Here is a 12,785-nt window from a genome sequence, read left to right on the forward strand (position 1 = left end):
GCATTTCAGTACATGCTCCTACCTGGACTTGGTACTCTCCTCCTGTCCCTGGCTTCCCATCTCCATCGACATTGTACTGGGGAGAAAGATGATTATTCAGAAAGCCCCATTAGAGTGGGGGCTAGAGTGTTCCACCCCCCCCCCCAAGAGTCCAGGGAAGGAGGGGGAGGGGCAGGCGCAGAATCCAGCTCTTGTGTTCACAAGCACAGGTGCTTAAGGCAGAGGAAGCTGTATATCAGGCAGGGGCAGAAAGCAGCACTGGAAGAGGGGGGAAGAGACAGAATGACAAAGACCAGCCAGCACAATAGAGAAGACCTATGGCTGACCAGCCACCCCTACCCCCACATTGGACACATCTGCAATGGTCAAGTCTGCTCAGATGAACTGTCTGAGATAGGATCTGGTGTCTCTACACATGGCACCCCACACTGAATACAAACTGACAATGAAAGGGTTAAAACCGAGGGTCCTTTAGGGTAGCAGCCCTGTCTCTTTCCATGCAGGCACTAGGCACTCTGAGGTAATCACCACCAGCTGCCCAGGATCACAGGGGAGGATGTGTGCATGAATTCCACTTGAAAAACTCCTACCCACAGGGGCTGCAGCCTGGCTGTCCGGGACCACCAATGGCTTTACCTTCTCAAACATGGCCTGGTACTTCTTATATAAGGCAAAGTTGGTTCTGATCCAGTTCTGGGCCAAGGCAAAGGCAATTTCTTTGGCTCTCGAGGAGCTAGACTTGGCCAAACCTATGAACACAGATAAATGCCAGGTCAGGGACCTGGTCACAGCAGATGCTAGAGCTCCTGCAAACACTAGCCTTTCCATCCCTGCAAGAGGTGACAATAGAGTCCTCACTGGAGCTCAAGGCCACCCCAGGGAGCCAGGCAGTGGCAGGGGCTTTGTACAATTCTTCCACCCCCTCCTCCAAAAGCAGGCTTCCACAGGTTGGAACCAAACCATGTGGGTTTTGCTCAAGTGAAGGTCACAGATCAAGGCCCTCAGGGCTTATGGACTCTCAAGCAGCTGTGGGGAAGGTTACTGGAGCCACCTGGCTTTTCCACTGAGCAGTGTCAGTGGTTGGATGGCCCGCTGTAGCAGCAGTTTGGGAAAGGCCCAGGTGGGAGAGTCTCCCCCAAACCAAGATGGCACTGTGACACGTGGGCTCACAGCCTGGCCTGCAGCTGCTGCACAGTCAGGAACCAAACCCACAGAAACAGAATCAATCAACAAGGCTACAAAGCAGCATCAGCGTGGAGGACAGGGATTGAGAGAGGCATAATGCAATACCTAGAGCAGGAGCATGGCTGGGACAAGGTGCAAAGAAACAAGGGGCAGGGAAACGAGGGGCAGGTCCTAAAACAATTCGGAGGTCTGGTACCAAACAGCAAATTCTCCAATGGGCTTCCTGTCCTGCAAACTAGGTATAAGCACAGCAACATCCTTACCTGCAATCACCATATGCTGCAGTGGAGGCCAGGCATTGGGCAGGTCCCACTGCTCCCCAGTCCTGGCAAGTGAGGTAGGGAGCCCATTCTTGTAGGACAGCACTGTGCTCCCCTGCAAATGTAGACAGCATATTGAGTGGGGGTACTGGGGTCCCCAGCGAGTCACCATCCAGGAGACAGAAGGCTGCAGAGGGGATCTAGGGAGAGAGGACTTTGTTGGCTAACCTGGTCAGCTACTCCTAGCCCAGCCAAGCTCCTGAGATGGGAACAGGTATGGCCCAGTGCAGGAAGCGGGCTCTAGGAGTCACTAGTGGGTTGAGCTGGAGGAGCAACTCCTGGGAATCTCCTGGCAAACACTTGGGATGGGGCTACATGAGAACTGGGCTCCAGCTCCACCTTGCTCTGCTCTGTGCAGACAGCACATGCCAGGCTCAGTAGGAAGGTATGTGGTATCCACCACTATCTGCAAGGAACACTCTCCACGTCATGGGCTAATGGAGACTGACTGGTCTGTTGAGGTGAGGACTCTTACCCACATGAACCCAGCTCACCTCTAAGTACTGCACTGCCCTCTCAGCTGCAGCCTGGTCTGAGAAGCAGTCAGTCCACAGGGGTGCCAGGTTGGAGGGGTAGAAGGCTGGGTTTGGCTGCTTCTTCAGGAGGTTGAAGTCCAGCCAGACTCCAGCAGCGTCATTCCAGAAGACAGCTTGGACAGACTCGAGCCTGCGCTCCAGAGCAGCCTGGAACTGGGCAGCCTTGGTAGTGTCTCCTTCGAGCGAGAGAGAGAGTGAGAATGGCTGATTACACTAGTGAGGGGCTTGCGAAGCATCCACAGATTAACTACAGCCCAGCCTCAATGTTTGCTGTGGTCCACGGCAGTGCTCACTGCAGACTCTACAGTCCCAATGCACTCCGAGCAGCATGGCCTGTGGCCACTGCTCAGTATTCAAGAGGAGGAAGCTGAAACCCACTCCAGCTCAGGCAGAGTCAGCTGCAGTCTTCCAGCTTCGATTTGCTGACACAGCCCAAGATGGGCAAAGGCAGGTGCCCTAGACAAGACTGATCATTACAATGCCCATCCCCTATACACCTGATGCCCTCCCTAGGCTCCCAGCACCCTGAGAATTAAATAAACACAGAAATAAATGAAGTGAGCAGCAAAGTGGCTTTACCTGGGGCAGAGAAAAGTTAAACTGCTTCCTGCTCCCACTTGCAGGAAGATACCACTGGGCTGCACTGCTGTTTACACAAGCTGCTCTGCGGGTAGCAATGCTACTGGATGCTGGGCCCTTTCCCCACACAGGGGATGTTGCCCCAATAACTACATCTTGTGTCCCTAGCTCGTGGAGGGGGAAGAGATTCAACAAGCATCAGTATCTCCAAGGGAGGCACTTCCCAACAGTCTCTTTACCCAATATCCTGTAGAATGAAGCCAGCAGGTGCTCGGTCTTGCACAGAAAGGCATTCAGATCCACTGGCACTACAGCCCTGGCTTTGGTATCCTTCAGTTTCGCAGGGAGTGGGGGAGGCCAGGAGAGGAACCAGCGAGAGGAAAAGTCCCAGCCTGACTCCGCTGCAGATTTTAGCTCTGCCCAGAGCTCCTGCCTGGCATCTACAAGACACACACAGATTGGAACAGATACTACTCAATGTCCCCTGTGGCAGAAGATTTAGTACCTCTGCCCAGGGTGACCACTGGCAGGAAACAGCAGAGAAGGGAACACAGGTTCTGATGGGATGTGAGTCAGTGCAGCTGGAACCAGGTCCCCAGACTGGGGCAATGAGGATAGAACCATGTGTTAGAGCAAGGACCCTAGGCCTGAGCACTGACCCCCAAGCACAGACAGACATAAGGGCTATGCTGGTTCAGCTGGAGCAGGGGTTAAGCAGCTTCTATCACACTTTCTTAGCTCCATCCCAAGGCTCCTTAGAGAGAAGGAACTGTTAGAGCACAAATGCTGGGGAGCCCCAACAAATCCTGTCCTGCAGAATTGACACATGATGTTTCCCTGGCTGAATCATGGGAACACGTAGGAGTCTGAACCCATGCAGTCCAAGGAGAGTGAAACCATCTGGTGGGCACGATCACACCACCCAGCTTCCCAAGAAGGACACCAGGATTCTGTGCAGAGAGCTCCAGCAGTGATCACAAGAATCCATGGCTAAAAGGAGCTTAACCCCCAACGCCACCACATCTGTGCCATGGCCTCACCTCCCACATATGGGAATTCCATATCCAAGCCCCTTCCCAACTCTCAGGAATCTCTCCCTGCCTCCCACCCAGCTGTTCTGCCTCCCCCTGGTACATGGGTGCCCACATTTAGGTGCAGTCAGTGAAAAGCAGCACAGGCTGTTCTGTTCTAGTGGGCATTAGAGGGACAACATCTGTCACATCACATAAATATCTCTTTACCTTCATTTAAGTCAGTTACCAACGCCCAGTCTTTGCTGTAGGACTCTGGTCTGCAGGGGAGGGTGGACAGGGGATGGGAGGCAGAGAGATCACCAGGTCAGTCCCGTTCTTAGTAATTTCCTGGCCCTAAGCAGGCAAAGGCTGGGATGCCTGGCATGCAGAGCCAGATCTCGCAGTGGCTTTGCACAAGGGAAGCCAGAAGCTGAGCTTGTGGGTGAAATCCTATCAGTGGTCCTACAAAGGACCAGTTGCCAGGCACTGCAGCATGATGACCCTGTCGGACATTGAGGGCAGCACGAACCCCATAAAGCACTGCTCCACCCTCAGCAGTTCCAGATCTCAACCAGCAACCCAGCTGCTGGGCTGGAGAGCGCCTCCTCAAGCTGTCTGCACAGTGGACCTTCAAGTCTCCAAGGGACACATTCCTCAGGGTAACAAGAGGCCATGATATCTTTGCCTGCCGCTGCAGATCTTGCCTGTGCATGCTCTGGGACAGGCGCAGCTCTGTGAAGCAGCTTGTTTTCTGCAGGGGCTGGAGAAGGACAGCCCACTCTGCACTGTGACGTCAATGTCCTATCACAGGACAGGATTCGGAAGAGACAACAACACAGCCATGCCCATCGGCACCTGTCTCCATCACGGGACGGGGAGTTGTCTGTGGAACATACTCAGTGCCACTGTAGAGCTTTTCTAGAGACCTGCATGTGCAATAGCCCCCAAAAGAGGGGGGCAGGAGGATTATCCCCCGCTGTTGCTGGGGAAACTGAGGCATGGGAGGGACGGGTGAGTCACTTGCCCAAAGCCACACAGTGAGTCAGTGGCAGAGCTGGGAATAGAACCCAGGAGTCCTGACTCCCCCTCTAGTGTAACTCCATTAGATGGTGCTTGTTGGGATGGTACCTGGGCTCCCCAATCTGAACGCTGTAGTAGTTCAGAGTGTGATTCCTGTCCCCAACTGTGAGGCTCACAGAGCGATTCCTCTGCCAGAACTCGTACTCCACCTCCAGCAGATGGATATTCTCCCTGGGAATCAGACCACAGGCATGGTCAGTGCCTCCTCACGGAGCAGTCTCTTTCCATGAGGAACAAATCACCCAGTCATGGGTCTGCCCAGGAACTGGGGGGACAGAAAGCCCAGTAGGGAATGAACCGCTCCAGGGAACTTCCCAGTGGGTGTTGCTCAGTGTATACTTTGAAGGGCATACACAGCACAGACAATACCTGGAGCAATGCTCCCCCTGCCTCCAAACCGTTGGCCAAGCAGAGTGCAGACCACGCTGGCCCTGGGACCAGTCAGTAGATGGTGCATATGGCAATGCTGTACCCAATATTACAGCGATGGGCTCTTGCTGAGACTAGCCAGGCTCATAGGGGCCTTGGGTATGCTTGGAAATCTCAGAGGAGGAGAGGGCACAGGCAGGGGCATGTGTGCACCCAGAGAGGGGGCTCTGCCAATTGTGAAAGGGGGACAAGGGTAAGAGTCACAGACACCTGGAATATGGAGCACCCAATGGACAGGCTCATGGTCACTCCAGGTCCCACCCTGTCCGCGCATTTGCAGCCAGTCCCCACCCTCAATGCTATGCAAGATCCTTATTGGTGCCATAGGAGATGGGGGAGCTTTACTATCTTAGGTTACAGGGTGCCAACTCATGTCCTCTGCAGCCATCTGGACCTGATCCTGAGGGGGAGCCCAAGGGATCGGCACCAGCCATGGGGGAGGGAGGGAGGGAGGAAGAGGTAAGGAGAATCTACCCCTGCCCCCTGGTACATGCAGGGTACTGGTGACGCCTAGAAGAACTTCATGCCCACCTGAGAAACTCTGTGTCATTGGCGTGGGCCAGGTAGGCATCCATCATCAGTGTGAGGAAAGGTGGCTGGCTCCGGCGCAGGTAATAGACTCGACCTCCATTCGGGATGTGCCCATACCTGCTCATCAGGGGAGAGACCGTGTGTTACACAGCCCCTGGGGAGGAAGATGAAGGGCCCTGCAGAAGCCGCCCCACTTCCCACACTGCACTCTGAGCAGGGCCCTGCAACTGTGATGAGATGGCAAAAGTTGGGAGGACAAGATGACGTATGCCCCTCATGACAACTGTCCCCACCCAAGCATCCTCAAAGTGACGCCCTGTCAGCATAGGGCACTGGCAGAGCTAGGGCTGTGTCACTTGGTCAGCTCCTCATGCTTGGACAGGGATGGAGTGGCTTCAGAGCTGAGGGAGGAAGGTAGCAAGCTGCCAGCCAGCCTCCTCTCTCTACCTGCCTTAGGTCAGGATCTCACCTTTCCACCAGGTACAGGAAGTTCTGTATCATCCCCTTGGCTGTGACTGCCATTTCAGAGAGGAGCAGCCCTTCAATCACCCAGTAGGAATCCCTGCAGCACAAAAGCAGCAGCTGCATGAGCGATACCAGATGCTTTGGGCTTGTGGCCCTGCATGAACCAAATGTAAGCTGTAATAGTCCATGCTCACACCCAATACCCTCCCGAGGCATGGGCTTCAGGCCGGGGCTGAGGACAGTCTGTCTGCACCCACGCCTTACAGTCATGGCCGCACTTACTGTGCGACAGGACAGCTTGTCACATAATTTCAGCAAGTACAATTATTTGAAACAACCCCCATGCATACTGGCCAGGTGAACAGTACCAGTGACAGCCAAGCCTAGCAAAACTCACCAGCTCAACTGGCATGGGTCAGAGCCAGGGTTCCAGCTGTGGCTGCAGCTAAGTCAGTTCGAGGTGTAACCAGGACAAGGCTCCAACACACCAGCTGTTACTCACCAGTAGTAATATTCAATGAACCTGCCACCGGGCACCATCAGAGGGTGCGGCACATAAATCTGAGAGTAAAACATCGGGTGAGTCCTTACATCATCTTTGATCTGAAAAAGAGATGATCCAAGTTGGTCACCACTCCCCACAACCCCCAGCTCCCTAAGCCAGTTGCCCCTCCTCCAGCCCCCACAGCGAGCCTGGGCCGAATCTTCACTGCACTCTTTTCAAACACAGTGCACAGAAACATGGTCACCCCCCACCAGCATCTCTCTACCTTTCTCCCCAGGGATTTCCACCTGGCATTCAGATCTGATGCCCATGCCTGGAGTTTCTGGTCAGAAATCTTGGCTAAAATCTGGGGGCTGGAAGATAAAGAAGAAAACACACTCAAGAGAGGAGACAGCTACAACCAAGCACCTAGTCACCACAGGCAACGGTTGCTTCCAGAAACTGCATGTGACATACTCTGCCTGACATAATGCAGCAATCTATGGGTCACAGCACCCTTCTTGGCTCCCACTCCCCGCAATGCATAGGTCAGAATGTGGCTAAATCAGCAATTTAGCTCTAGAGACCTAACCTTCAATCCTCAGTAGATCACAGCTGGATTTGGAGGCATGAGGGTGTTAGCCTGAAAAAACAATCTCATGTTCTAGTCCATTTCATCACAACTGGTAGTCTCTGCTCAAGCCAAGCCAAACCGAAGACTGGACCATCAGCAAGGTCTGCAGGTCAGGATGGAGGGGCATTGGCAGAGATGAAACAGCCGGGAGGCTGCAGGTCAGGGTGAGGTGCATTGGCAGAACTGTGAATGGGGAACACTGATTACACCTTGCACTGATTACAGCTACCACATCCCCCAAGTACTAAAAACAAAAAAGACAGCTGTAGTCAGCCCCCGTCTCCAGAGTGGGACAGAGCCCAGCACAGTGCAGTCTGGCTCCCTTACTCCCATCACCAGGGCAGAGTGCAGCCCATGGAACTGTTAAGAGAATTCCCTGAGGCTCATCTCCACACTCACTCTTGCAGGGGCCCCTTTGTGTTCCATTTTGTACCTGCTCGTCCAGTCCTGAGGTTCCCATTGCTCAAACTCCTGTCCAGGGTCACTGAAGGATGAGCTCACAAACTGCTGTAGCTGCTCTTTGGACAATATCCCCCCTGGAGTCACATTCACCAGCTGCTGAAACTTCTTCAGAACTAGTTCTGGGGAAAATAAAAGAGCAATCACTTATCTACTGCCTTGGCTGAGGTTCTGCCAACACGAAGACCATGAGTGGTGAAGGCATAGTGACTACTTGGTGTAGTATGTACCAGGGCACAGTGCCACTATTCCCACTAATCCCCTGGGGCACAGCACACACCTGTGCATTAGTATCAGAATTCCTAATCATCCTGTACGAGTGTGGTAGGATGGGCACAGGGCCCAGCTGGCACCAACAGGCATGTGTGGGGTTAGACTGCAGGTGTCTGGCAGGAGGGAAAAGGGTAAACAGCTCCGTGTCCCTGGCCATACTCCATTGCTGACCTGGAGACTCCCGCAACGGCATGTCAACAAAGTGTTTGTCATCAGAGAAGAGCCTGGCCAGCTGGACCTGCTTCAGGAGGTCCCCAGTGCAGTAAATCTGGCTGAGGAGAGAGAAAGAGAGGAAAAAAAGGGGGGGAGTGAAATTCAGACACATCCAGGCATGTCCTAACCCATGTGGTCTAGCCAATTCCTCAGGAAGCAACCAGCTTATTTCTGCTAGATACAACCTGCTTCATTAATTGCAGAATGATACAGGCTTGTTAGTATGGACAGCAACCCAGACATGCTGGAGCCTTAAGGCAGGGGCCAATCCACACACCTACAGCTCCAAGCTGTGTTCAACGAGGGGGAAGAAAGGGGCAAGTAACCAGTTATACAGTCAGCCAGCCAAGGCCTGTTAAACCCACTTATCTATAGGAGTTTAAATGTGGTCCCTTAACTCTGTTTGAACCCCCAGCATGGATGGTGCCTAAGAGACCATTTACACTGCAAAATCAATTATGACTTGGTCTCACCTGCCAAACAGAACCAAAAACATGTTACAACCATTTACAGAACCACATAACAGACCTGTAAAAGTGCCTGGCTAGAGCATGACTCTGACACATGCAGAGCAGGCCATATGCACCAGCCAGGCACTACCCCAGCTGTGTCTGAAGGGACATTGCCAACGTGGAACTCTAACAATGTTAATTAGGGTTTAAAGTACTTCCATATCCTGCCTTTGACTCCCTGCCACTCTCTGGGATTGTTCTATCACATTTTCCGTTTTTTTTAAACCTATGCAAACAGTACAGGAAGCTGAAAGACTCTGCACAGAGTAATCACACTGAAATGAGAGAAGAATATTGTTATAGGTTGGGTTAAACTACTTTGAAACTGGTGAGTGTAAACGTCATTCAAAATAAGCCTAAGAAACAGGGGCCTCAAATTAAAAAACAGACTCGTGTCACCATTCAGTGTGGGCAGGGGGCTTTGCTGGGGATTGTTTGGTAGAGTAGTGTGTTTCTCTCCCACACAGACACAAGAGACACACAGAAGTAGCAGAAAGCTAGATGCAGCCTGAACAGCCACAGAAAGCATGACCTTAATGTGATGATCGGGCCTACAAATTTATTCTAATTCTGAGCTCAACAGTAAAAAGTATGTGAAAGTTCATGAAGTGTCACATTAACCTGGAACAAATGTTTATGGGAAAAGGTATGGAAGGGAGACTGACTGAACTAATCTAAACAAAAAGGCCTAATGATATAAAAGACGGTTACTCACCTTTGTAACTGTTGTTCTTCAAGATGTGTTGCTCATATCGATTCCAATTAGGTGTGCGTGTGCCATGTGCACCATCGTCGGAGAATTTTTACCCTAGCAACACCCAGTGGGTTGGCTGTGGAGCCCCCTGGAGTGGCGCCTTCACGGCGCGAGATATATACCCTAGCCGACCCAGCACCCCCTCGGTTCCTTCTTGCCAGCTACTCCGACACAGGGGAAGGAGGGCAGGTTTGGAATAGATATGAGCAACACATCTCAAAGAACAACAGTTACAAAGGTGAGTAACCATCTTTTCTTCTTTGAGTGCTTGCTCATATCGATTCCAATTAGGTGACTCCCAAGCCTTACCTAGGCGGTGGGGTCAGAGAGTGAGATATCGCTGAGTGCAGCACCGCTGAACCAAATGCCGCATCGTCTCTGGATTGCTGGACTATTGCATAGTGAGAGGCAAAAGTATGCACGGAAGACCAAGTGGAAGCTCTACAGATCTCCTATATTGGAACCTGTGCCAGGAAAGCTGCCGACGAACCTTGAGGCCTTGTGGAATGGGCAGTGAGGGGCTTGGCAGGGATGCCGGCCAGGTCATAGCAAGCACGGATACAGGACGTGATCCAAGCAGAGATGCGCTGTGAAGAGACCAGGAAGCCTTTCATCCGGTTGGCCACGGCGACGAAGAGCTGGGTCGTTTTCCTGAACGCCTTTGTATGCTCACTATAGAAGGCAAGGGCCATACAAACGTCGAGAAGGTGCAGCCATTGCTCTTGCCTAGTAGCATGATAGAAGACCGGGAGGAAAATGTTCTGGCTGACGTGAAAAGTTGATACCACCTTGGGAAGGGAAGCTGAGTGGGGGCGTAGCTGCACCTTGTCCTTATGGAAAGATCATGTATGGTGGTTCCGAAGTGAGGGCTCTGATCTCAGGTACGCGCCTCGCTGAAGTGATAGTCACGAGGAAGGCTGTCTTCCAAGAGAGGTACAGAAGTGAGCAGGTGGCCGTCGGCTCCAACGGGGCCCCTTTAAGTCTGAAGAGGACCAAGTTAAGATCCCACGTGGGGACCGGTTGCCGTACCTGCGGATGGAGATGGTTCAGGCCCTTAAGAAACCTACTGACCATTAAGGTTGGAGAAAACAGAACGTCCACTTTCTCCTGGGTGGAAAGCCGAGTTGGCTGCCATGTGCACTCTAACAGATGATATTGCCAGACCTTGCCGTTTTAGGGACAGGAGATAGTCCAAGATGTCGACGTCTCCGACTCAAGGAATATTTCCAAAATACCTCTGAACAACATACTAATCCACAGAGGCCTCCCTACCAACACTACAAAAAGAAGGATTCTAGGTGGACTCCTCCTGAAGGTCGAAACAGCAGACTGGACTTCTACATAGAGTGCTTCCGCCGACATGCACGGGCTGAAATTGTGGAAAAGCAGCATCACTTGCCCCATAACCTCAGCCATGCGGAACACAATGCCATCCACAGCCTCAGAAACAACTCTGACATCATAATCAAAAAGGCTGACAAAGGAGGTGCTGTTGTCATCATGAATAGGTCGGAATATGAACAAGAGGCTGCTCGGCAGCTCTCCAACACCACTTTCTACAAGCCATTACCCTATGATCCCACTGAGAGTTACCAAAAGCAACTACAGCATTTGCTCAAGAAACTTCCTGAAAAAGCACAAGATCAAATCCGCACAGACACACCCCTGGAACCCCGACCTGGGATATTCTATCTACTACCCAAGATCCATAAACCTGGAAATCCTGGGCGCTCCATCATCTCAGGCATTGGCACCCTGACAGCAGGATTGTCTGGCTATGTAGACTCCCTCCTCAGGCCCTACGCTACCAGCACTCCCAGCTACCTTTGAGACACCACTGACTTCCTGAGGAAACTTCAATCCATCGGTGATCTTCCTGATAACACCATCCTGGCCACTATGGATGTAGAAGCCCTCTACACCAACATTCCACACAAAGATGGACTACAAGCCGTCAAGAACACTATCCCCGATAATGTCACGGCTAACCTGGTGGCTGAACTTTGTGACTTTGTCCTTACCCATAACTATTTTACATTTGGGGACAACGTATACCTTCAGATCAGCGGCACTGCTATGGGTACCCGCATGGCCCCACAGTATGCCAACATTTTTATGGATGACTTAGAACAACGCTTCCTCAGCTCTCGTCCCCTAAAGCCACCTACTCTACTTGTACTATATTGATGACATCTTCATCATCTGGACCCATGGAAAAGAAGCCCTTGAGGAATTCCACTATGATTTCAACAACTTCCATCCCACCATCAACCTCAGCCTGACCCAGTCCACACAAGAGATCCACTTCCTGGACACTACAGTGCTAATAAACAATGGTCACATAAACACCACCCTATACCGGAAACCTACCGACCGCTATTCCTACCTACATGCCTCCAGCTTTCACCCTGACACACCACACGATCCATCGTCTACAGCCAAGCTCTAAGATACAACTGCATTTGCTCCAACCCCTCAGACAGAGACAAACACCTACAAGATCTCTGTCAAGCTTTCTTACAACTACAATACCCACCTGCGGAAGTGAAGAAACAGATTGATAGAGCCAGAAGAGTTCCCAGAAGTCACCTACTACAGGACAGGCCTAACAAAGAAAATAACAGAACGCCACTAGCCGTCACCTTCAGCCCCCAACTAAAACCCCTCCAACGCATTATTAAGGATCTACAACCTATCCTGAAGGACGAACCATCACTCTCACAAATCTTGGGAGACAGGCCAGTCCTTGCCTACAGACAGCCCCGCAACCTGAAGCAAATACTCACCAACAACCACATACCACACAACAGAACCACTAACCCAGGAACTTATCCTTGCAACAAAGCTGGTTGCCAACTGTGTCCACATATCTATTCAGGGGACACCATCACAGGGCCTAATAACATCAGCCACACTATCAGAGGCTCGTTCACCTGCACATCCACCAATGTGATATATGCCATCATGTGCCAGCAATGCCCCTCTGCCATTTACATTGGTCAAACTGGACAGTCTCTACGTAAAAGAATAAATGGACACAAATCAGATGTCAAGAATTATAACATTCATAAACCAGTCGGAGGACACTTCAATCTCTCTGGTCACGCAATCACAGACATGAAGGTCGCTATCTTAAAACAAAAAAACTTCAAATCCAGACTCCAGCAAGAAACTGCTGAATTGGAATTCATTTGCAAATTGGATACTATTAATTTAGGCTTAAATAGAGGCTGGGAGTGGCTAAGTCATTATGCAAGGTAGTCTATTTCCCCTTGTTTTTTCCTACCCCCCCCCCCCAGACGTTCTGGTTAAACTTGG

At 51.6% G+C, this 12,785-nt stretch overlaps 1 protein-coding gene across 8 annotated transcripts in view; it reads right to left on the reverse strand.

Moving 5' to 3' along the window:
- The window catches only part of TREH (trehalase), a 53,692-nt gene that overhangs the window by 25,221 nt on the left and 15,686 nt on the right, over positions 1–12,785 (reverse strand). For 4 of the 8 annotated variants that reach the window (XR_012155893.2, XM_073320589.2, XM_073320584.2 and 1 more), the window contains exons 2-14: positions 8,160–8,260; positions 7,690–7,837; positions 6,909–6,996; positions 6,641–6,741; positions 6,143–6,235; positions 5,674–5,790; positions 4,762–4,884; positions 3,862–3,911; positions 2,860–3,060; positions 2,000–2,217; positions 1,449–1,560; positions 637–749; positions 23–76 (exon numbers count right to left, since the gene is read on the reverse strand). Coding sequence is in view for 7 of the 8 variants with exons in the window: in XM_073320589.2 (XP_073176690.2) it covers positions 23–76; positions 637–749; positions 1,449–1,560; positions 2,000–2,217; positions 2,860–3,060; positions 3,862–3,911; positions 4,762–4,884; positions 5,674–5,790; positions 6,143–6,235; positions 6,641–6,741; positions 6,909–6,996; positions 7,690–7,837; positions 8,160–8,181 (1,440 nt within the window). In the remaining variant the exon portion in view is untranslated. The other 4 variants (XM_073320590.2, XM_073320588.2, XM_078849925.1 and 1 more) reach the window with 4 other exon arrangements.

This window comes from Lepidochelys kempii, chromosome 22, assembly GCF_965140285.1.
Source record: "Lepidochelys kempii isolate rLepKem1 chromosome 22, rLepKem1.hap1, whole genome shotgun sequence".
NCBI lineage: Eukaryota > Metazoa > Chordata > Testudines > Cheloniidae > Lepidochelys > Lepidochelys kempii.